The sequence below is a fragment of the Anser cygnoides genome, chromosome 7 (assembly GCF_040182565.1).
Source record: "Anser cygnoides isolate HZ-2024a breed goose chromosome 7, Taihu_goose_T2T_genome, whole genome shotgun sequence".
Lineage (NCBI taxonomy): Eukaryota > Metazoa > Chordata > Aves > Anseriformes > Anatidae > Anser > Anser cygnoides.
In genome coordinates, this window is record NC_089879.1 from 16594636 (window position 1) to 16618145 (window position 23510).

The 23510-nt window shown below is 40.8% G+C and overlaps 2 protein-coding genes across 6 annotated transcripts in view; one reads left to right on the plus strand and one right to left on the minus strand.

Moving 5' to 3' along the window:
- Positions 1-6317, minus strand: part of CPEB3 (cytoplasmic polyadenylation element binding protein 3) — a 94077-nt gene extending 87760 nt beyond the window's left edge. Inside the window, exon 1 of one of the 5 annotated variants that reach the window (XM_048069222.2) lies at positions 6168-6317. The gene's annotated coding sequence lies outside the window, so the exon portion shown is untranslated. Of the gene's footprint in view, positions 1-1272; positions 1406-5393; positions 5650-5726; positions 5971-6136 lie in introns of those variants that run through there. The other 4 variants (XM_048069225.2, XM_048069223.2, XM_048069220.2 and 1 more) reach the window with 4 other exon arrangements.
- A 120-nt stretch (positions 6318-6437) lies between these two features.
- The window catches only part of MARCHF5 (membrane associated ring-CH-type finger 5), a 29774-nt gene continuing 12701 nt past the window's right edge, over positions 6438-23510 (plus strand). Inside the window, exon 1 of the mRNA XM_048069228.2 lies at positions 6438-6635. Within this exon, the coding sequence (XP_047925185.1) occupies positions 6592-6635 (44 nt within the window). The 5' untranslated portion in view covers positions 6438-6591. The remainder of the gene's footprint in view (positions 6636-23510) is intronic.

Sequence of the window (23510 nt, forward strand, 5' to 3'; positions counted from 1 at the left end):
ACAGACATCAATGAACAGCAACTGCATGAAACTAGAACAGGAACCTCCGCATTTCTCAGACTTCTAGTCAACTGAGAAGATTATTATACATATCAAAAGTATTTTAATGAGCCAAACCTGCTTACTTTAATTGAGAAACTGTGTCAGAGATGGTCATCACTGAATACCTAACTGAACTTGTATTGAGCTGACGGTGAGGTCAGCGTCCCTAATACCACCTTCTTTCCAGGGTTGTTTTCATGTAACAAGGGCAAGTTCAGCCAAATCAATTCACCAGTTAAGAAAGGTGGCAGAGTGAAGTCAGTGACCCTTTCTGACAGGGACAGTTTTCAGCTGGTCCGTGTGCACCTTTAACATTTTTCGTATTTAAATCTCTTCTAAGCCATTCACACCCTTTTTAGTTAAAATGGGGGTAAGGACAGGTTTCTGCTATCAGCTAAGTTACTTCGATTGCTGCCTATTATTTCCCTGTTCAATACGAAACCAGCCAGCGTGTGAAGGCTACATTGTGATTCAACATTAAGGCAAGATCCTAAGAACAGAGGAAACTATTGCATCTGTAACAGGCAGCTCTGCTGCTGCCGATGGGGGTGCAGAAAACCCTGAGAGGCATTTTAAAGCAATGCTGCAGTAAGCCATAATATACCAAGCCCTGGGTAGCTTTCCATTAGCTGCATTTATGGCAAAATCACCATTACTCCTGTGGCTGCATAAAATTGCAGATGATTCTACATCAGAGAGATCAAAAGGTAGTATTTATCCCTCCCCTGGTTCTGAGCCATCAGTATAAAAATATGGAGCGCAAAATATAGCAGCTGAAATGCTAAAATTCTGTCGTCAATAAAGTATATTTAAATCAGTTAGTCACCGAGTTATCTATAGTGGCTAGCACAGCAGTGGCTTCCAATATGTACCTTGACTTAGCTATTTGTTTTTGAACTTTATCCTACGGGCTGCAATCCACATTCATTTTCATATTACTTCTTAAAGGTAAAATCACTGCACAATTCAACTCTCTTGTCAAGGTCAAGACCTACCTTTAGCAGTGAAGGCAGTCTGAATGGAAAAACACTGGCTGATAAATGGCTGAAAGGCAGGCCCCCAATGCCTAACGCTGGACTAATATGCAGTACCTCTTGGTTATTTGCTGGTGTAAGTATTTGTGCAAATTTACAATCCAGTACAGGAAATCTATATCCCCACAGCAATACCAGCTCCGTTTGCATGCAGTAACCCATGCAGTCAATGCAGAAATTCTTAAGGAACAGTTACCTTTAGGATTTTCTCTACTTAAAGCTCAACAAAATGTCAGTATATTTATTTTCTTCTCTCGGGTTTGGTATATGACAAACACTCGGCCACTCTGGCAAGAGCACTTTGACAACTGGAAGCTTTCGGCGCATGCTCTGCCACGGCATTCTGGGCTTTGCAGTCTCGGCCGGGCTGGGAGCACCGGCCTCCCAGCGGGCGGCTCGGCAGTGCCCAACGCATCGCTTCGTAACCCCAGAGCGTACAGCTGCCTGGGCAGAGCAACGAGCGCTGGCCAAAGGAGAGCTTCCAGTATTTCCAAACTTTCTCCTGAACTCTGAACTTTTACTGCAAGAAATTAATGGTGAGCTCATACCAGCTAGAGAAAGATTACAGCTATTACAAAGGAGATTGTGTCACATTGCTTTGAAGAAATTATTAAGTAACCGCTTGTCCTAATGCAATTTCTAAAAACATTCTGACCCAAACACAAACAGGGCAAATATGAAAACTTAAAACAAATCAAAATCAGCACATAAGCAAAAACTTGTACTATATGAATAGCTTCCAGTTCCCAAGTTACCATTTTTTTTCATTACTCAGTTACTGTTACAACTCTGAAAATTCTTCAAAAAAAAAAAATCACAAAAAAATGGGAAGGTGAAAATTTTACTATTTAACATTGCATCTATTCTGTTTGCTGCAGCTTCTCATTTCAACTGCCTCCCTTCCACTGCCCACATATCTCCAATCTCCACTTCAATACACAGCCTGAAAGGAATTTATCTTATAAGGGATTCACATTTTGATGATTAACATAGGTCAGATAATATTTTCAGAATTTAATTCACAGGCATTTGTACTCTGTCTTGTACTGATCCATGAATTATTCTGGATTTTTGTTCTGGATAATTATAATACTGATCATTCTGGAAAAATGCTAATGCTTGTATGAAAATCACATAGTTGAAATCAGAAGCGTGAAAATATCAGTGTTTTCTAAAGTTGCAGGCTGATTTTTCAAAATATGAAATATGCATGACTTTATGGGTGAAAGAGAGATGACTAAAGCTGAGAAAGATAAATTAGGGTAGCTGAAAATGGGTTGTTAAAACACCCTTGTATTTGCTTTCTACTGTCTGTTTATGTTGGACTGTGTGGTTTGCCTGCCTTAAATCAACGCTATAATTAAGAGTTTCAGAACGCTTGCTCTAACCTGTTTGTCCTACTCTGAATCATCAAGGGCCAGGACTGCTTCCTTACAGCAGCTGAAAATGTCTCTCTCTTTTTTTCTTTTCTTTTTTTTTTTTTTTTTTAAATATTGCAGTGAGTATAGGGCTCGCTCTGGTTGTTCTACACACCTCCCTTATGTCCCTTCTTACTTTGGGGTTATTGCTTTCAGATGCTTTGAGGATCCGCGTGGAAGGACCACGCCCTTGCTGTCAGTTCTTCCCAGGAGACAGCTTCACTTTGTAGATCAATTATTAAGATAAGGAGAGTGCTCATTATGATATTCACAAACAGAGAAGCACTCCGCAACCAAAGAGAGCCAAGTTGTAAAGGCAGTTTTTGATCCATTAGCCACTAGAAGAAAAACACTTTTTATTTCTACCAGCCAACTTTCATAATTGGAAATTAAAAGATAATAACAGCTATATCAGAACACAAGAGCTTCATTCAATCTGATATCTGAATTACTTGACCTGGGCCAGCTCCAAAGAAACAAATGTAAGAAATGCCCATATAAGCCTAGCTAACTCGATTAACATTGTATTGAGTATATTTTTATTTTACAAAATTCATTGTAATGTAATTTAAGCCTACTACAGCTAACAACCCATGCTAGTCTTTCTGCCGTAAAGTGAATAGTCCACTAGCTTAACGGTTAAAATGAAGTATTATGTTACTGAAAAACTGAGTTTTATTGTAAAAATATTTTTCTCAGATAACATTTGTTTCATTTGAGCTTAATTAAGGGCTCCTTGTCTTTTAAAAGATGGAATCAAATACATATAGAATGGCTAACTGGTCTTGTCATTTAATTTATATACCGCCATCATTGCAGTTAAAAGTCAGCATTGCCAAAAGAGAATAAATACTTTCATATTGCCAGGTTACTTAACTTTGTTGAAAACAGTGAATACTTCCAGCAGTTTTAATGTTGTCACATCAAAAGAACTGTATTAAAGAACTCCTGCTTCATTATTCAGACCCTTTTTCAGGCCTTGCTGAAACAGTTAGGTAAATATTTAATATACCTCCGTATTCTTCTTACATTAATTATCATCTTCTTTATTAAGCTTAAATCTGTGTAAGTTTATTATCAATTTAGTATTTTAAGAGATGACCTTTGGGAATAAATCTGATAGCCAAATGTAAGCCCTAAATAGCTCATGTTATTTTGAGTGGTTTTCATTTAGTTCTGCATTTGCCTTCAAACGTGCAGTTTTATTTAATTCAAAATGGCTGCCACCTCCAGTCCGCATCAGTGCGGCTGAGCCCAGTCGGATCTCAGGCAGTAGCAGTCACTGCCCTTCACTTTGCATTGGCAACAGGGAGACTTCCCAGGGGAGTTCTCTCCAGGCCCAAATGCTGAGGTGAAGGTAAGAGAGGACCGAGTGAGACAGTACAATGGGCACCACATAGATGGAAGGAATGAACAAAGAGGAATCTTTTAAGGGAAACAACGATTTAACAAATGAAATAGCTCTGAGAGGCAACCTGAGATTTATAGTGGAAATTGCCAACGCAAAGAAGGAAGCATGAAAAAATAAAAGTGGAAAGAAAAGGAGGAGGAAAAGGGGATGAGGGAGAATGAATTGAAGGAGGAGATTGTTGGGCCGAATAAAGAAAGCACTTGAATAGAGCAGCTGCATATCCGGTCTTGCTAGGGGGAAGAAATGAGGATGGAATGACAACTCTCGCTCTCTCAGGGAATAAGGAGAGTTCTCTCAAATTTAGAAACAGTTGGTTACGTATGTATTTTAATGTCATACTTTGATTCTGAGAAGACAAATTGAGAACCCATACCCCAAGCTGTCCAATTAAGTCTTGAAAAATGAAAAGGCACAAAGCAGTTTCTGGGTTCCAGGACTTTTAAGCTATTTATAGGATGTTACAAGGTCTGCCATTATGATTTTGTATTTCATGTTTGCAAAGAAATATAATGTACATACCTACCAAGCATTTACTATTTGACTTGATATTCAAGATTTGATCAGTCTTCTCAACCTTCCCTACCCAACAGAGGTAAAGCAAAGCAGCATGCTTTGTCTTCAGCCTCGCATGGTAGCCAGGTGATTCTGGATTCTAGTTACATTTCTTCAGGTAACTATTGCTCACAGTCATTACTGCTGATCATAATCTCATAGCTTTATCCTAAATGGCAGGCAGCTAGCATGTCCTCTCAACCCCAGAACAGAAATACAGAAATTGCACAAGTCACAAAGTCCTATGGATAAAGCCAGCATCCCTGCTTTGATTTCTAAGGTTTAAGAATCAATATATAAAACCTAAGCATTTGGCTGGCCTATCTGATTAGTGCTTTGGCTAGTAGACAATTGACTTATTCCAAAGTTTAGGAATTGGGAACTCTGATACCTAATATTGCTCTTATATTTCACAAACAGCTATAATTGGGAAAGCGTTTATTAGGTTCTCTTCCAGTAAGCCATGCCCATATGGTTTATTCAGGCCCCTGTACACCCAAGACTTCTCAGCAGAGCAAGCAAAATTGAATTTTACTGTCCCGAGACTAAGTACAAAATACATTTTCTGGGACAGGATGTCAGCACACTGCCTTCTTCCTATAAGTAGTATTTACACCAACGTAGCTTCTTTAGCAATCCTGTTTATGATATGTCTAGCAATTAGAAAATAAACAGCACCCTCCCTACTCTATACGTATAATACAGCTTACAAGTCCAAGTCAAGTTATTAAAGGATAAATGGAAAATAAGATCTGGGAAAAATAAGGTCAGGCACAAACAGTGAAAACAGAAAAACGTACATAAAACCGGGTCTAATGCATCCTGAGCTGAGGGACCAACAGTGTAACCAACCTCTGCGTTTGTATTATTCTATAATCTGACAACGGTGCAATACTTCACTTTTTAAGGCACACTTTTACAACACTTTTCTCTCACCAAAGACTCTCCAAACCAGGCTGGTTTTCCCCTCACGAAGGCAGCAGGGCCAAAGAAAGCCTTCTACCCGGCCCGTCGAGCTGCACACAGCCACCAGGCCATTTCTGCTCCTCTCAGCCCGGAGCAGGTGCACAGCCAGTCAGTGCCATGTCGCGTAACTGTGGTGTAACAAAGCAACCTTGTCATTTACACAAGCTTTCAGGAGCTAGTTACATGTAGCAGATCTCACTCCAAGAGGTAAATATTTAATATATATGTGGATACATATGTATAAATACATAAACATGCGTAAAACTAAAAAGGAAAGCCCAAAGCTGGCCGTTACTGACAGACCTTCCTAAGAACCCGGAACGCTCTAACTGTGACGACGGATTTAGCAGCACCTCAGAAGGTTGCCCCCCGGGCAGCAGCACGCCCGCCGCCGGCAGCCCCGCGGCCACCGGCCCCACCGAGCCCGGGCCGGGAGCCGCCCGCACCTTGCACCTGCCGGGGCGGGGGGGAGCGGCGGGAGCCTCCTTCCCCGAGGGGGCGCGGGGGCGGCCTCGCCCTGCCCACGGCTGTGAGGTGAGGAGGCGGTGGCGGGGCTGCGCCGCTCCCCTCCCCTCCCCTCCGCCGCTGAGGAGAGTAACGGTCGCTGCGCGAGGAGGAGAAAGGCGGGAGCCCCTTCCCGCTCCCCTCACGGGGCCGGGCCGTTACAGAGGGCGCGCGGCCGGTGCCGACCTGTGCCCCCCACGCGCACACACCTGTCCGCGAGCGCGGCCCCGCGGCCCGTACCTGCCCCGCGCGCGGTGCCGGGCGGCCACTACGCGACGGCGGCGAGGAGCGGCATGGGGCGGGCGGCGGGCAGGGGGCGCGCCCCGCCGGACCTTTAAACGGCCGCAGGCGGGCGGCGGCAGGACTACACTTCCCGGCGGGCCTCCGGGGCCCTGCCTGCGGCTTAGGGCGCAGGCGCGGTGCTAGGGAGGCGGTGGCGGGCGTTGCGGCTGCGCTCGGCCTTTACCTCACAGAGGAGTCGGTGCCGCCGCCTCCCCTTCAGCGCCCGGCAGCGCGGCCCAGGCCCCCTGAGCGCGCGGCCCGCCCAGGTCGGTGTGCGGCGGGAGGGCGGCTCCGGCTCCTCGCTCCCTTCTCCCCCTCCTCGTCGCCGCGCGCGCGGCTCCCTCGGGGCCGCCTTTGTCGGGCCGCGGGGCCCGGGGCGGCCATGTCGGAGCAGCCGGGCCTGGCCCTGCAGCAGACCATGGACAGGTACGGGGGGGGCGGCTGAGGGACCCCCGGGATGGGCGTGTGCCGCGGGGGCCGGTGCGAGGGGCAGGGCTCTCTGCTTTCGGGGAGGACCCGGACTCGAGCAAGCTCTGGCGTAAATCAGTGCGAAATGTGGCGGGCGCCGGCGTGGTGCCGTTATCGGTAGGGCTCAGGAGGGCCGCGGTGTCGCCGCGGGGTGTGGGGGGGTTGCTCTGGAGGGTTCCGGGCCGGAGGAGGAGGGCAGGGCTGGAAGGGGCCCCGGGAAGGGCGCTGGGGGTCGGGGGAAGGCTGCCCAGGCCCTGCGGGGGTAGGGAAGCGTTGACGTGCTCGTGGAGTAAAGCACCCAAAGGTGAGCTCGGCTTACCTCGGCCTCGCGTCGTTTGTTGCTGGTTTTATGGTCTCTGGAGAAACCTTATGGTCGCCTTCTGGAGCGCTGTTAAAACGTACAACCTATAAACTACTGTGACTTAAGGTTAGGGGAGAAAGGATGTTTACTTTTCTTAGGTTTATTTTCTCTTTATGGCTTCATTTGCTTATGTAGCACTTTCACCATGTTGTGCTGAGGGCTTAAGATTCCTGATGTGCAGCATTGAGTCAGCCAGGAAGCCCTTAAGACTTTCCCCTATAAACATCAAAATAACCTGTTATTTAGCAGGTGTGATATAGGCTGGTATTTCAGAAGGTGGGGACCCACAAGGAATCAGTCTTCTGCTGATAACACCTGTCAAGCTTTAAGCACAAGGAAGCTTAAAGCCTGGTGTTTTTTCTCCTTTTCAGGTCACCCCTAAGGAAAAAAGGATTTAGCGAAATGCAGGCTGTCATCAGGCAGTTGCTGGAGACATAAAGCTATATGAGGCAGGGGCAGAGCTTGCACAGCCTGGAAGGTGAGGATGATGAGGAATTTCAGTTTCTTTCAGAATGAGGATAAAAGCGAGTTGTTATGGGGGGAGAGAAAGTGTTTTTTGACTGTATTTTAGGAAAACTGGAGAATTGAGTTTATAATTTAGAACAATAACTGTCAAGGAGGCTAGGAGTCAAGAACTAGAAATGTTTTTGCAAGAAGTAACAGGAAGGAGGTAGTTTTAGAAGTATTATCAGGAAAGTAATCAGTTTGACATTTTCTGTGAAGCTAGGGAATAAAAGGGAAGAGAGTTAAGACAAAATAAGGGGGAGGATGATGGCAGAGCTATTATGTAGGAAGAGGGAAGAATGAAGATCATGAGTGGAAGAATGTTGCAGAATCAATTCCTCTGAAACTAAGTAAAACTCCTTTCCATCCTATTTCCATCCTGAAATTTGTAGTCTGATGGTACATAGCATGCTGTTATTTTGGAGGCGAAGGAAACTGTGGTATTCCGAGTGGATGCCCTACTGTCTGTGGCTGTTTTATCACATCGTGAAGCCCTAATTCAGCCTTTTGGGATAGGTCTGTGAGGTGGTGTTTATCTGCGTTGTGAGCAGTAAATCAATGTAATGGAGATGATGGTAACTGAAAACTGAAGCCTTTCTCTTGCATTTGTAACAGTAATTAGGACTGGCATGCAGAAGGCTGCAGAAATCACAAATCTTTTGTGATATTTTTGCAACTTTTTTTTAAGCTTACGTTTTGTAGAAGTGTCCTGTTTCCTCTATCTTGGAAGAGGCTTTAGAGCCTTCCCAGCATTAGCAAAAGCACTGTTCGTGACAGTGTTACAACAAACTTTATCCAAAAACCATTAGAACCAGGTGGCATCTAGAAAGCAGTTGAAGAAGTCATGAAAGATTTAAGTGAACATTCAGTAACTAAATTCAGTAACTAAATTTCTTTTTTTACATGGTGGCCAAACCAGTTCACTCTTCCGTAATTGTTATGCCCAATGCATATGTGGGGTTTGATGTATGTTTAATAGTCTTACATCCTTTCAGCTTTGTGAAATTGTCGTTTGTATCTCTGGTCCTTTTCAAAGACTATTCCTACTAAATTTGGAGTAACAGAGTTGATCATCTAAAATAATTGGAAGGTGTCCCTGACTGACTTAACAACAGGGACGGTGGGAAGTTTGAAGTACCTAGGCTTCAGAAAAGGAGGTATGAAGAGGGACTGCAGGTGTCATCCAAGACTCTATTGGGCTCCATATAGGAGACTTAGAAACAGTTGTGTGGGAGACAATGAATGAGTGGTACCAAGGAGCAAGATGTCAGTAGCAGAAGCTTGGAATAACCAAGACCTGAAGATGCAGTCAGTATAAAGAAGTTTTGTTTTGCCTACTGTGTTTATACAGTGGGGTTACATTAGAAGAAACAGGGAAGAAACCCATTTCCGTTCATCTGGTATTTCTCAAGACGATGCATAACTGCTCTCATGTTGTATGTAGCTATGGTCAAGATAAACCTTTGATATTTCACTTTGGGGAACATAACCTGTGCATTAATTCTCTGTAGGGATTCTGAAGGCCTGAAGTGCCTCTTCTTCCATCCTGTTATCCTTATTGCTAAGCACAGGCGCTTATTTTCTTGGGTAGCAAGAAAACATGCAAAAGCTTAAGAGTAACTGTTAATGCATTATAATTTCACACAAAGAGCATAGTGTTAAATTGAGATCTCGTAGTGAAGGATGCAGAAAATAGCTTTTCAGTGAATAAGGCTTTCATTTGAATCTAATATTTAGGTTATTAGAAGGAAAAAATTAGCTTTCTGTTCCAACTAGGTGGTCACGCTGAGTGGTGGCGTACTGTTGTATTGGGAGTAAATTTTTGCTGTAGACTGGAAAGTATTCACTGCTTCATACAGAAGGGTCAGAGCTCTTAGAGCAAGTTCTTAAATTATGTATTTGTGAGAGGACATCTGGTTTCGCTGGGCTCTTGGGTTGTACAACTTCTTTAATAAAGCAATTTGGATTTCTCTAGTACAGAGTGTCTCTAGCATCTCAGCACTGTTGCCTGGGATTCATTTTCCTTTTAGGACTTTGTACTCCATCCTCCTTACTTTTCATGCATAATTTTAGTCTGTACTACTTTTTTGACAAGCAACACACTTCTAAAAAAAAAAAAGGGTAAATAGCTGTCAAGGTGTAATTAGTTTGTTGCTTGAAATTTCTAGCTAAGGATTTTATGCTTAGCTGAAGGATTGCTACAGCATGAATGCAACGGGGCAGGAGAAATTAATGTGACCATAAAAAGACACTGCTGTCTGGAGTTTTTGGGTTTGTGGCATTCCAGAAACTAATCTGGGTGATTATCATAGAATCATAGAATATCCTGAGTTGGAAGGGACCCTAAAGGATCATCAAGTCCAACTCTTGATACCGCACAGGTCTACCCAAAAGTTCAGACCATGTGACTAAGTGCACAGTCCAATCTGTTCTTAAATTCAGACAGGCTCAGTGCAGTGACCACTTCCCTGGGGAGCCTGTTCCAGTGTGCAACCACCCTCTCTGTGAAGAACCCCCTCCTGATGTCAAGCCTAAATTTCCCCTGCCTCAGCTTAACCCTGTTCCCGCGGGTCCTGTCACTGGTGTTAATGGAGAAAAGGTCTCCTGCCTCTCGACACCCCCTTACGAGGAAGTTGTAGACTGTGATGAGGTCTCCCCTCAGCCTCCTCTTCTCCAGGCTGAACAGGCCCAGTGACCTCAGCCGTTCCTCGTACGTCTTCCCCTCCAGGCCTTTCACCATCTTCGTAGCCCTCCTCTGTACACTCTTCAACAGTTTCATGTCCTTTTTATACTGTGGTGCCCAGAACTGCACACAGTACTCGAGGTGAGGCCGCACCAGGGCAGAGTAGAGCGGGACAATTACCTCCCTTGACCTACTAGCGATGCCGTGCTTGATGCACCCCAGGACACGGTTGGCCCTCCTGGCCGCCAGGGCACACTGCTGGCTCATATTCAACTTGCTGTCTACCACGACCCCCAGATCCCTCTCTTCTAGGCTGCTCCTCAGCGTCTCATCGCCCAGTCTGTACGTGCAGCCAGGATTTCCCCGTCCCAGGTGCAGGACCCGGCACTTGCTCTTATTGAACTTCATCCGGTTGGTGATCGCCCAGCTCTCCAACCTATCCAGATCCCTCTGCAAGGCCTTTCCACCCTCATTCAAGTCCACAACTCCTCCAAGTTTGGTGTCATCAGCAAACTTGCTCAAAATACCTTCTATTCCTACATCCAGATCGTTTATAAAAATATTGAAAAGTACCAGCCCTAAAATGGAGCCTTGAGGGACCCCACTGGTGACCGCCCGCCAGCCTGACGCAGCTCCATTTACCATAACCCTTTGGGCCCTGCCCGTTAGCCAATTGCTCACCCATCATGATCCTTTCTTGCCTCCAGGTTGGGATTTCCATCTTTGTCATTTTTTCTTCTGGCTCATGTTTAAGTAACAGGCTGGGAAATAGCCTTAAAATGCCATCCTTTGCTGCATGCAGAATTCTGTAAAGGGCCATACTCCTGGAATGATGCATGCACTAGAATGCAGTGTTTATTGGTCTAAATAATGAGGTTTTATTATTTTAAATCCCTTCATTCATGTTTTTAATGCCTAAATCACAGAATAATAGGAATTTCCATTTGAAAAATTAGAATTGCGGCAGGGTGTGTTTTGTTAATCAATGTAAAAACATTTTTCAAAATTTAATTAAAATTACCAGATTACTTGGAAATGCCTTAGAAATTGTAGCTATTGCTCTGAGTGTGCAAGAGAAGCTTTACTTGGAAGTCAGTCCTAAGGCATTTGTCAAATTTTAATAGGTAGAGGCCATTTCATGTGCTGTATGTATTTTTAATGCAAAAGCGTTTTCCTTTCTTAAGGAAATACCCAGAAATAACTTGACACTGAATGGTTTTAGGATCTTGAACCTTTACAGTGAAATTACTGTGCCTCGTATGCCAGCATTATGAACTGAGTCCTTATGTTTTTCAAATACCTATTTGAAAAAAGCCTTAAAGTGGAAGTTTTTTTTGTGTATTTTCAGGTTTTCTATTCAGTTAATTTTGTCTTTTGTTTCTGTGAATTTTGTCTCTGCACTGTTTAAGAGCAGTTCTGCCAACTGAATGTTCATAAGTTCTGTGAGCTGCCTTGTGCAGCCCTTGGACCAGGTGTTCTGGCTTCTTCATGTGTATTTCAGACGTTTTCATTCTTTCTGGGTAATGTTGAAATTAAGATGCTGAACTTTCTAGTAGGTTTTGGTGCTAGATTTGATCAGAAACTTATTTTTTTAAATACATTTTTCCTGTATCATTTGCATGTTAAATGTAATTCTGTAGCTCTGTTTATAAGCATAAATAATGTGGAAATTCAGTATGTTTTAAAGCTTGTACTTATATCCTGCCAGTTTGCTGTTTGGTAGCTCTCTAACAGCTGGGTTGCTACTGCGGGGCTGCCAGTTAGCAGTGACCCTGTACCTAGTACCCCCGCAGCCGCCTTAGAGGGCTTGCCTGGGACTCAGAGTTACTGTTGCTGAAACATATGAGAAAACAAAACTATTCACTGTTAATCTTACTGTGCAGTCTTTTTACTATGTTGACTGAACAGTTGCCTTTTGAAGTGATAAGATTTTGGAAAGTTATTAAACAGGTACCTGTCATAGTGAAGTCAGTGACAAGCCCACGTTGATGGAAAGCCCAGGTGATGTAAATACTTGATTCATTCAAAAATAATCTTGGAAGCTGTCATTTTTTTCTTTTTAAAGATTGCTACTTTTAGGATAAACATTTCATTAGATAGCTTCTGATTTATATTTAGTGATGATAATCTGGTCAATCTTCTGTCTTCAAAGCAAAAACAAGTGTTTAGCCATGCACCTACTTTTTCCTAGCCGTATCATTGCCTGTTCTCACATTAATGTGAGCCATAATGCAAAGATGTGCTAATATTTTTAAGCTTTGTTTTCTTGACTTCAGTAGTACTATGTGTGGATTGCTCTTGCAATTTGGTTATACCAAGGGTTCAGATTGCTTTTTTGTTGTTTTTAGAGGATGTTCTGTGGTGATTTGCGGTAGGTTTTTACTGTCTCAAGACAGTGCCTTCCTCCAATATACTTGCTATCTGACCAGCGGAGTCACTTTTGCCTTTTTTTTTTTTTTAAGTATTTAAAGATGTTAGTCAAAATGTGATGGATAATCTGTTGAAGGTTTGCACAGGTATGCTCTGAAGAATCAGTGTAGTGATCATTTTAGCATGGTTTAGTTTACAAATTGGTATGCTTTACTTGCTGAATACATAGCAGTTCTTTCAGCTGTGGGTTGATGTGTAGCCTTTCTTGAAGGAAAGTAGAGCAACATCATGTGGCTGTCTTGCCATTTCCCCTTGCCGTTCCTGTTCTCTTAAAGGAATACATCTGGTTGAATTGCAGGTAGACTTTAAAATCAATTAAAAGATGACACGCAGAGTTAGAGTTTTCTTAAGAAATTACTTATACCATGAAGAGAGGAATAATGTTACAACTGGATTTTCTTTCCTAGAGCACTGATTTGTCAGAAAGATGCTAGCAATTGAGGTTCAAAAGTCGCAAAACAGCAAGTTCATGGGTTCTCTTTGTTTTCTGAACTGTGGTCTGATTTGGTTATTTTCTTCAATAAAAAAACAGTGTTTTGTACATCACTTCCAGTTGTTCTTTTTATTCTGTTCTACATGTGTGATGGTGTCTGTTTTGGTATGAATCTTTTCCTCCTGCTCTTCAGAAGTGTGGGCTCTGATTTAGGTTTATTTGCACTGTTAGCTGTTTGATACTTCCCTAAGCAAAGACATGGGTTAGGATTAAGACCTGAATGCTGCAGCGTAACCAATATAATTAGTGCAATGTGGTCCTTGGTTTAAGAGCTTTCTTTGAGCTAGCACTGGATTTTGTGCACTTCGAATTGTCTCACTGACTAAAATTGCCACACGAATAAATCTTTGTAGGAGTGGAGCTCAACCAGATAAGATATGCAGGGTAATAAACAATGTAAGACACTTCACAGACTTTATGTAGTATTCTTACTTTTCAAGAAGTATTTTCTCTGCAATTCTGTTTGTCCTATTTGTGCTGATTAAGCATGCCTCTCTCCATTGCCCTAACCAAAGGAACTGGTTTCTTTTTACACAATACAAACAATTAAATGCTGTTTGTTGAAAGAGGGCTTTACCAGGCTTCTGGTTGAAGTCTGTCAGCAACCAGAAGTACCTGTCTTTCTGTTGTTCCTCTAGAGTAGTTTTGACTTGCTTATAAAGTAAAAGAGTAAAGAATTGGGTTGTGCTGGGTTAATCTATACCAGAAAGGAACCGAGGTATTCTTTCCTGTCTCCTACTCCAACTAATTGGAAGCTGATGTTGATACAGGAAGGAAAAAGCAAAATCATATATACATTTCAGAGTGAGTTTGAATAATGAAAATTTGAAGCAGTAGTAACTAATAGCTTTCCTTTTTCATTATAGCTTCATCCCAGGTACATCCCCCTATTGCCAAAGGTTCTGCATAGGTTGGGTTCTTCCTGTGTCTTACCAGTAAAGATGATTAGGGAAGACTGATTGCAGGGCTGTAGAATGCCTTTTGCCCATCTGTATAAAAGTGTCAGAATGTTACTTATAAGCTATCTTAACCTTTTGACTTTCAACTTACGTGCACTATGTTTCCATTTTGGCATCTGCTTTGATATGCTTAAGGACAAACTTAAATGTTTAAACTTAGCAGCTACTTAACAGTGAACTTCTACCTGCAGGTAGGTAACTGGCCCTGTTATTTAAGTGTGAGGAAACTCCTGAGAAGCTGTTTATCCCATTTGGTACTAAAAATCTTAGTATCCCGCATACATTGATTGTCAAGGCATTCAAATATTCTCATGTGTTGCAACTACTTCATCTAAAAAGCTGTACAAAAGACGGTTTATCGGTAGCTTCTACATAATACTGCTTAACTGTGACCCTGGGCATGGTGTCTTACAGTGCTTGCTGAAGTTAAACCTTGTGGCACCTAACACAGATGTATCGAGTAACTATTTTAATATATGTAATTTACAGAGAAAGATAAACTACAAGGTTCAAATATTAAATTTGCTCTAAAAAAGATGCTACAAAACTAAAGTGGTAGTGAATATGCAAGGTGTTTAGGGCTTGTTTGATGCTTCTGTCATCCTAATGTGCTTCTGGTCCTACTCTGCTGCAGAGAGGGTGGGTAGTTCTGTGTGTGAAAGTGATATCACTTTCTGATCTTATTTTTCCTCTCTCAGCAACAGAATGAGGTGCGTGCTAGCTTGTTATAGGCTGTAATACCCATCTTTATCCGAAGAGTGCATGACTTGCTCGTTTTTACTGGCACTTGTGGCTTCCCACAAGTAAAAATAAAAAAATGACAAATCCATCTTCAGTGCGGAAGAATGAAGGACCCAGTCTGAAGTGGTTAAGTTATTTTAAGCAAGTGCTTCTGTTTAATGGTTCTAAATGAAACTAATTAAGCATGCATTAAGTGCCTAAAGGTATGGGGCACATGATTTACTAGGAGGAACAAGAGAGAACAGTTCCTGTTTAGTATGAAGAAAAGGAATTGCGAGGACCAAGTAATAGTCTTCTAATACCTACTGAGGAGGTTATTGAAAAGATAGAATCTGGCGCTTTTTGGAGACTTCTGGCAGGATGATGAGAAACACTGATCAGAAATCTGAACTTGAGGCAGGGGGACAAATGATACTGACAGTTGAGTTCTGGAATGGGATGTCCAGGGTAAGCAGTGGATTCTCTGTCTAGGGGGCTTTTCAGGACCCAGATGCAGAAAGCTCTGACAATGTTGTATGAATTCATTGTTGCTTCTGCCTTGGCTGTGAGCTCTGACTAAAGATCTCCTGTGGTCTCTTCCAACCCAAATGATTCTATGATACAAGGTCTAGATGCAATCCCGACGTATGCAGAGAGACAACGCAGCATTAGGACTGCAGTTGCAATGCATGACATGAGCAGACTGTACTGGTTATGGAGATGTGCCTTGTCAAGGTATATGTATTAACAAGACAGTGTTAACACATTGCAAAGGTGGTGAATAATAGAATTTCAGTGGGTAAAAGTAGCTGGCGTTCAGTGATTTTTCTGTCTTTTTTTTAAAGAAGCCATTTGTATCTAGTCTTTTGAATCTAATCTGATTTCTTCACAATCTTTCCAGGAAATCAGAATTTAAAGACATTATTTTAAGGTTGTAATGTCTCCTTTATGTAGCTTTCTGATCTTGCCTCGTTATCTATGTTTCTCTTCTTCCTGGGATTTGAATACTTTGTTTAGAAGCCAATGTTTTATACTGGACTTAAAATGTGCCAGCACAAGTTAGCCTTCTGTGAAGGATATCGTTACAGAAGGCCATGTTCTGAGTGCTTGTGATTGCTCTGCTGGTGAGTCATGCAGCCGGTTCTGCAGGGCACAGGGGAGAGTTACTTAATGTTATGGTCAGGCTCCTTGGAGTTTGGGTCACATTTACTCAGAGTAAAGGCTCTTCCAAATGTTCAGAGCCTGCCAAATTTGAGTAGCTGTTCTTGAGCTAATAACTAATTAGCTAATAGCTGATTTTGAGCTACTAATGTCAAGAATGTCTTCTTGGAGTTTAAAAAAACATTTTGAATTGTTTTTTTGTGATCTTTGTCTCAAATTGTTCAGTTTTTATTGTGAATATTAGGAAGGTGTAAGATGGCAGGCTCTTGTAGAGCTGTTTGGTTTGTGCTCTCATACTGTTAAAAATAGAAGTTACAAACTGAGAATATAACTTGAGTAATAGCATCTATTTTATAAGCTCTTGAATTCAAAGCAATTTGCTTGCTTTGGAGTCTTCCTGCCAATTTTTGCAGCTTTAGAACCCCACTTCCTATTTTTCTTCTTTGGATGAACAGAACAAAAATTGCTTACCCAGTTTAACCACGGAACTCCATAGGTATGTATTGTACAAGAAACTGAACATTTCACAGTTACCTTGCCTAAGAAGGGAACGTGAAGTGAGCAGCCATAGGTTTGGTTTCTAAGTTGATGCTAATGTGTTTACTTCTAAATGTATTATGCCTAAAGACTAAATTGTATTTTTACATGTGTGATACTGGAAAATTACTGCACGTTTGGCTCACTTAATGCAGACTGAATGGAACGTAACTGCATTTCTTCTCTTTTATCCTGTGCTTGTCACAGCACAGGCTTAATGTCAAGATGGATACAATTTTAGACGTGTCAGCATTGATCTATTCTGTATTTATGTTGCTTCTGATATTTGTAACATCTGCTATCTACTTTATACATATACCACAAATTACCAGTATTGGTGTTTTTTCTGATGTGTTTTCTCTTCCCCTTCCCCCCATATTTTACATTGTTTCATGCTTTTTCCTTAGTGGAAACTTAGGTCTTTTTGTCTTTTTGAGACTGGCTGTTGTATTTAACATTCCAGTTTAAAACAGATTAAAATATCTTGATGCCAATCTTTGAAAACAGATAAGGCTAGCGCTTGCTTAAGGAAGCTAATAAGTAAACGTTAACCTTCTGTTATGGAAAAGTAAATCTTCCAGGAGATATGAAGGACTAATGCTTGTTATTCCTTCAGAACTTGAACGATTAAAGGTTAAATTCTTTTACGTCAACTGAACACTTGTTTAAACTTGCATCTTGGCTGGTACAGGACAAATGGGTATAGTTATTGCTCATCAAATGGCCCAGCTAATAACCAAACCGTGATGAAGCATGAAGCAGTTGTGCAGTGATACCTAACCTTGGTGCATGGGCAGCGCTTCCGAGCAAGCTGCAGTAAGCAGAGTTGTTTTGATGTCAAGGTTTGCCTCAATGCTAATTCGTTTAATTCTGCGATGATGTCAGAAAGCTGTTTTCTGGGAACACTGACTGTGGAAATTTTTGTATGTGTAATCAAGCAAAAGCAGTGTCTTTGTATAACATCTTAGCATGCTTTGAGTCTCCTTATACTAAGAAACAGCCTCCTGCATTTTAGAGCCTCAAATTAATTTTCTGCTGCTGGCATTGATATTTTTTCACTCAAACCTTTCCCTATCCTCTCTTTATCTGTAGTCATTGAGCATTATAAGATGGAGAGCTAAATGAGTCATTTTCTGTGCATTGTTCTTGATTAAATGTTTTTTGCCAACATTCTGTATGCATTGGTTTAATTGAAGTGTCACTGTCTAGCTGGAGAGGGTATTGACTGAGCTACTGAAAGCAATGATGCAAGTAATCTTTTTCTCCCACAAAAGAGTAGAATTCAGGTCATGATGACTGTGATCAAGGGTGTAGTTAAAGACACTTTTCCCAGGAGGCCTCAAAAGATTGAAGTTTGACAGATACATGGTTTCTTGTTTGCTATGCTTTTATTGTCTGGCAAGTAAATTTGATGCATTGGAAACCATGGAAACAGACAAAAATCAAAGTTTAGCACATAGAGAAATGTGTAAAATATCCCTGGGGAGTGAGGACTGATGTAAGAATTTAATACAGTAGATTGCAGATGAATTACAGGAAGAATGACTTTTAAATCTACTTTGAGGTTTTAAGCTGTCTTCCTTTGCTAAATCTGGCAGTGTTGATAGAACAAAGGTTTTTTTTAGTGTCAGATAATAATCCATCCTCCTTTAATCTCTTATTGGTATAAAAATCAGATAGTTCAGCTTGTCAGAAGTTGGGTGTTCTACCTTACTAGCAGGTCATGTTATCAGTTGGAGAATGCTGTGTGTGGTCGTCTTGCCATCTGGAGTTCTTCCAGCATCTTGAACACGCTAGCTGCTTTTCTTCCTTCAGCCAGGGTAAATATTAGTATACAAATTCTAGCTGATCTTGCTTCTTATTATTTTGATTACGCATTACATTATGCTTTGCAGTTAGGTGCTGAGAGAAGCTGAGACATGAAACAATTTCTCCTGTTTTTTTCGTTTTCCTCCTCAGAGGAGTGTTCAGACATTCTGCCATACAGTGGTGTGAGCACTACAGGCAATTCATACGTGGTTAAGATGCTTAAAGGAACATGAAGGAAGTATTTGTATATAGCCTCTAAAACATAACTTGCTAGATGTTTCATATTACTGTTATTACAGTGGTACTATTACATTAGCAATATTACATATTACTGTTAGTTTTTACTCTCTAGGTTCATCATCATTGCTGGCTTTGTCAAACAACGCTAAGAATGTTTTTCCCTGTAGTATGCTATCTGTATTATAAGAATCTCAAATGTTTAAGGCATTGACTTAATGCTATTAAAATTCTTCAGTACATGCTGTGTACACTTGACCACATGTTAAGCCTTCCCACTTGAATAATATTCAACCCATTTTTCAGTTTTGGAAGTAATTTGTGTGCATGTTTTTTTTTCCCCCATTTGGTTTTAGTCACTTTTTCTTCTTCAGTCTCATGGTAAGAATCAAGTGTTACTGCCCCCTAGCAGTTGCTTAGTGTCCTAGATTGCTAGAGGTGTATGCCACACTGCTAAAATATAATGTCAGCTTAATGAGTAAAAATGTTTCAGTAATAAGGTGCTTATTACATGAGTAATGGTGTTGCCTGATTTACCCTTTGCACATTTTTAGGTGGGCCCTGTTTTCCATCTCCCCTTAAATAAAACAAATGTTTATAACAGTAAAGTTCTCTGTGTATGTAGAGACCCACAGCAAGGCCACTGAGCCTTGCTAATTTCTCAAATTTTCCTTTGGAGAAAGTGAAATAGTATGGTAATATTAAATAAAGCCTTTAAGATAATTGAATTTTGAAGTCTTTACAAAAGGCATAGGCTTGAGTAACTGGTTGCAGCAGTTTAATTTGTCCTGAATTAGAAGTATTTTTTTTACCATTAGTTTAGGTTCTTTGATTGATAAATTGGGGACTAAAACCCAATGAGAGCTTGGAAGTGCTTAAATGTATGATAACTACATCTGTGGGGAGTTTCATGTTGAAGGTTGGATGGAAGCAAAGGCCGTAAAGCCTTGTAAGGCACGATCCAAGCACAATAGGTGGTGGCTGACAGTCCAAGGTTTAATTTTATCCACAAGCTAGAAAGTTGCCAGCAGGATTCTGTGAACTGTCCTTTACTTGTATCTCTGCCTTTATATAGTGCGGTTAACTCAAGTGTAAAATATTTCTCCTTAATTGGAGCTATAATTGAGAGCATATAAATAAATTTAAGTTGAACTTCTGGTAATCACTAGATCTTTCTGGTACACTTTCTAGCTAATTACTTTGTTTTGCTTTTATGCATTTGATTGACTGCTTATTAGGTTTTAGTCATCTGTGGACTTCTTAAAAAGCTTTTTAGAACTCAGTTTAAACAATGCTGTTCAATGATTAGAGGAAGTCAGGGCCTTTATATGGATACTGGTTGTGTGGCCATATGTTAATGCCAACGTTAGCTTGATATTCTTTATTTCAACTTTCCCTGCTGTTTTTGACAAAAGTACTACTTCTGCAGTAAAGGTTAGTTACTATTGTTTCTAGATCTTTCTCAGCATTACACCCTATCGTTTCTTAGGACACTGTAAGGACTTCTGGAGTTTGATAGACAGAACTTGGGTTGAAGATGAAGTGCTGTGAGGCCTGGGGAAATAGTGGTGCTCTGTCTAATCCTGCTGTAGTCTTCCTCTGCTAACCAACTTCTCCCAATGTGATACATAGGTCTGTACGCATTGATTCATTGTGCTGCCATTGTTATGAGATGTGTTTCAGCCTTTTCACTCTTTTTGGATGTGAAATTCAATTGTGATGAGGCATTCAGGCACTTACTGCTTAGCAGAATAAGGATGCTTTACTCTGATATCAAGATAAAAGCAAATCTTAGCTTCTTTGAGGAAAAGTGATATGCTTTATAACGTGGGAGGAATAAAAAAAAATTCTTAGAGATTTCTTGTATTTTATGAAGGATCTGTAATGGGAGGAAAATGCTTTCTAGCTCATGGTAAGTGTTAAGTCCTGCTAAAAGTCCTAGGACAATTTTCTTCTGTTTTCTGCTTTTACTTGCAGGTCCTATGTGTATGCCACTGAACGTTAGGGAAAAATTCCAAGGCTTGCAGCACCAAATACTTGGAACCAGGCTATAAACAGCTGTGCTGTCCCAGTCTCACAAGCCCTCTTTCCATTAAGTGTTGGGGACCCAGGAATGTCCACTGGGCTTATGGGGCCTTAAAGATTTTTGAGAACTTCTAACTGGTAGTATACAACTAACATATTGCTCTGAAATTACTTTTTGTATTGCTTACACAGTCACGCCTGCCTGAAAACAAAGCTGTGTCATGACTAATTCAGCTCTCACAGACTGGCAAATTTGATTTCAGTAACATGAATTAGAGCCTCTCCTTCCTGCTATTTAAGGCTGATTTGAATAAGAAAGTAACCTTTAGAAGGAATATAACCCAATAAAACAGGGAGCAGTCTGCCTGTAGGTATGCCTGTTCTTCTGCAGGATCTTACTGGGGCGGTGGAGCTATAGCTTCAAGGAGAATGGCTTCCTTAGCAATGAACTGATGGGTTGGAGAAACCTCTTTTTAGGCAGGCCCTGGATTTCCCAATTACTCGTACAACATTTGGAGTGCAGGCTCGCAGGTCTTTAGCACAGCTTTCTATCTATGTGCTTGCTCTTGACATGCGCAGTCTCCTGAAGGGAGTTTATCTTTGGAGAATGAAACGGACACAGTGAGTGAGTTATTCTCATTCGGAATAGAATTTTTGACACTGGGCAGCTTTAGATAATGGGGAGCTGAATCTAAAAGGCATTTGTAATCTTATATTCAAAGTGAAATTACTGGCTGGCTTTTTGTATGTGGTGTGCTTTTTTTTTTTTTTAGCCAAGGAAGTGTGGAAAAATACATTAGTAGTATTGATTTGGCTCTGTAGAAAGTCATCAAGGAAAAAAGGTTTGAGTTTCTATCAGAAACAATGCTTTGTTCTGCCTTGTCAGCCTTTTCTGTTTCAGGTTATCTGAGTAGCAACCTCATTCAGTAGCGAGAATCAAGGTCATATTTTATTCAGTACAAGAAAATGGAAAATCTGGCAAGAGCTGAGCTGCTTGTTTTGAGATGGTTTTATTTAGCTCTTTCTGCTACAGCTGCTGTCAATGGAAAGAGATAAAACTGATGACAAAAGTACAAGGAATTTACTGTTCATTATTCATGACGTGCTATCGACTTAAGTCTGTAAAGGACTTTGTTATTCTTTTCATGGGTCTTCCAGTTTTTCAGATATGATTGCCTGGCAAGAAATTGGATGAAGCAATTAAGGAGATGGTGCAGATTTTTGTATTAACATAAACAGAAAACTTGAATAGAACTTAATCTACAGGGCACTCATGGACAAATTCACTGGTTAAAACTGAAGCGCAACAAGATTACTTTCACGCTGAAATCTCTTATTTGAATACACTTCAAACTTCTGTGGCTTGGTGGCATCTCGCCTCACTGGCACCTACAGCCCTAAGTAGCTCTGTTGTAAAGCTCCTAGCTGAGAAACAAAAATCTAAGTTACAAATGTAGACTTAAATAGGATGTGGAGTGAGTGAGTGAAACTTTACCTATTAACAGAGCAAAGAATAAAACTGTGGAAGATGAACTATGCTACAAGTCACTTTGTATTGTTTGTTTTTACAATAAACAAGGGTTTTCTTGGTGTTTTAAAAAAAAAAAAAAGCACAACAGTTAAACATAAGAACTGGAGTTCTTTAAGAACTCCTTGATCAAGTGCAATGAACCAGAATATCTGTGATGCTTGGTAATACTGTCATGTCTTTGTAGTGGTTGCAGCTTTTTCATCTAGACTCTTACTAACGTAGGGCTTGTCTGTCTTTCCTCCTGTTCTGGAAGGCTAATGCCATTTAGGCTGCCATAGGTACTTCGAGCCACCAGGAAGATAAACAGGTGGATTGTGTTACATGAGGGCATAACATAAGGACTCTGGTTTAAACAGGTGGTGCGGGGAAGGGCAGAAGAAGCCAAGTCAGACTTCACATTTACTTTCCCATTAGGATGAATGAAACAAGTTGTAGTTTTGATGTAGGATGTCAGTCTTCAAACTGAGCAGTCTTCATGAATGTGCACTGATGCAGTTCTGGTTTCAGAGCAGAAATGTCAGGGAACTTGCATCTGCACCTACTGTAGTATGCTCTATACTTAAAACTGCATATGTGGACAGATCAGTTACATTAGTTTTACTGATGTTACTGTTCAATATTGAAATTCCTTTTTGTGCAGTCTTCCCTGGAATCTACATCTTAAATTGCATTCTTTCACGTTTGCCAGTTATAAGTGCTACAAGTTACACTATCCTCTTACACACTTGCAGCTTAATTTCAGTATATTTCCACTACTATAAATAATAAAATAAAAAAAGATTCAATGCTTTAAAAGAAGCTCTTGGAAATATTTTGCAGGCCCAGCTATTCCTGTAAACAAAACATGACTATTCTGTAGGAAAACTGTTCTAGTTAACAAACAGAATGCTACCCAAAATAGTGAGATTTTAAAAGGAAATTGTTAGACAACGTTTTTTCCTTGCTTAAATTTCGTCAGCTTCTAACTTGAAGCTTGAAGTATTGAAACATACTAATTGTATATCCAGGTAACTCTTCAGACAGCAGACCTTTCCTTCTCTAGTGTTGTAGTAGTGTTGATGTCGTAGTAGTGTTGACTTTGTAATTTATATTATACAATGTATCAAAACAAATTTTTTTTTATAAGATAAAGGAATTCGGTACAATTTTTTTCAGGTTTGTTACATTTTATCATTTCTGTGAGTTTTGTCATGGAAGTGCATTGGATTTAAGTTTCCCAGGTAACAGACTACTGTACAGATTTTGCATTTTTAATTTTAAAACTTACAAAATGTTTTGTATGGAAGGAGATAATGATAATACAATTAAAAATAGAGGTTGGACTACAGTCTCAGTGCTTTTTAAGTTATAAATGATCCAAAAGATGAATTAGTAATTCAGAAT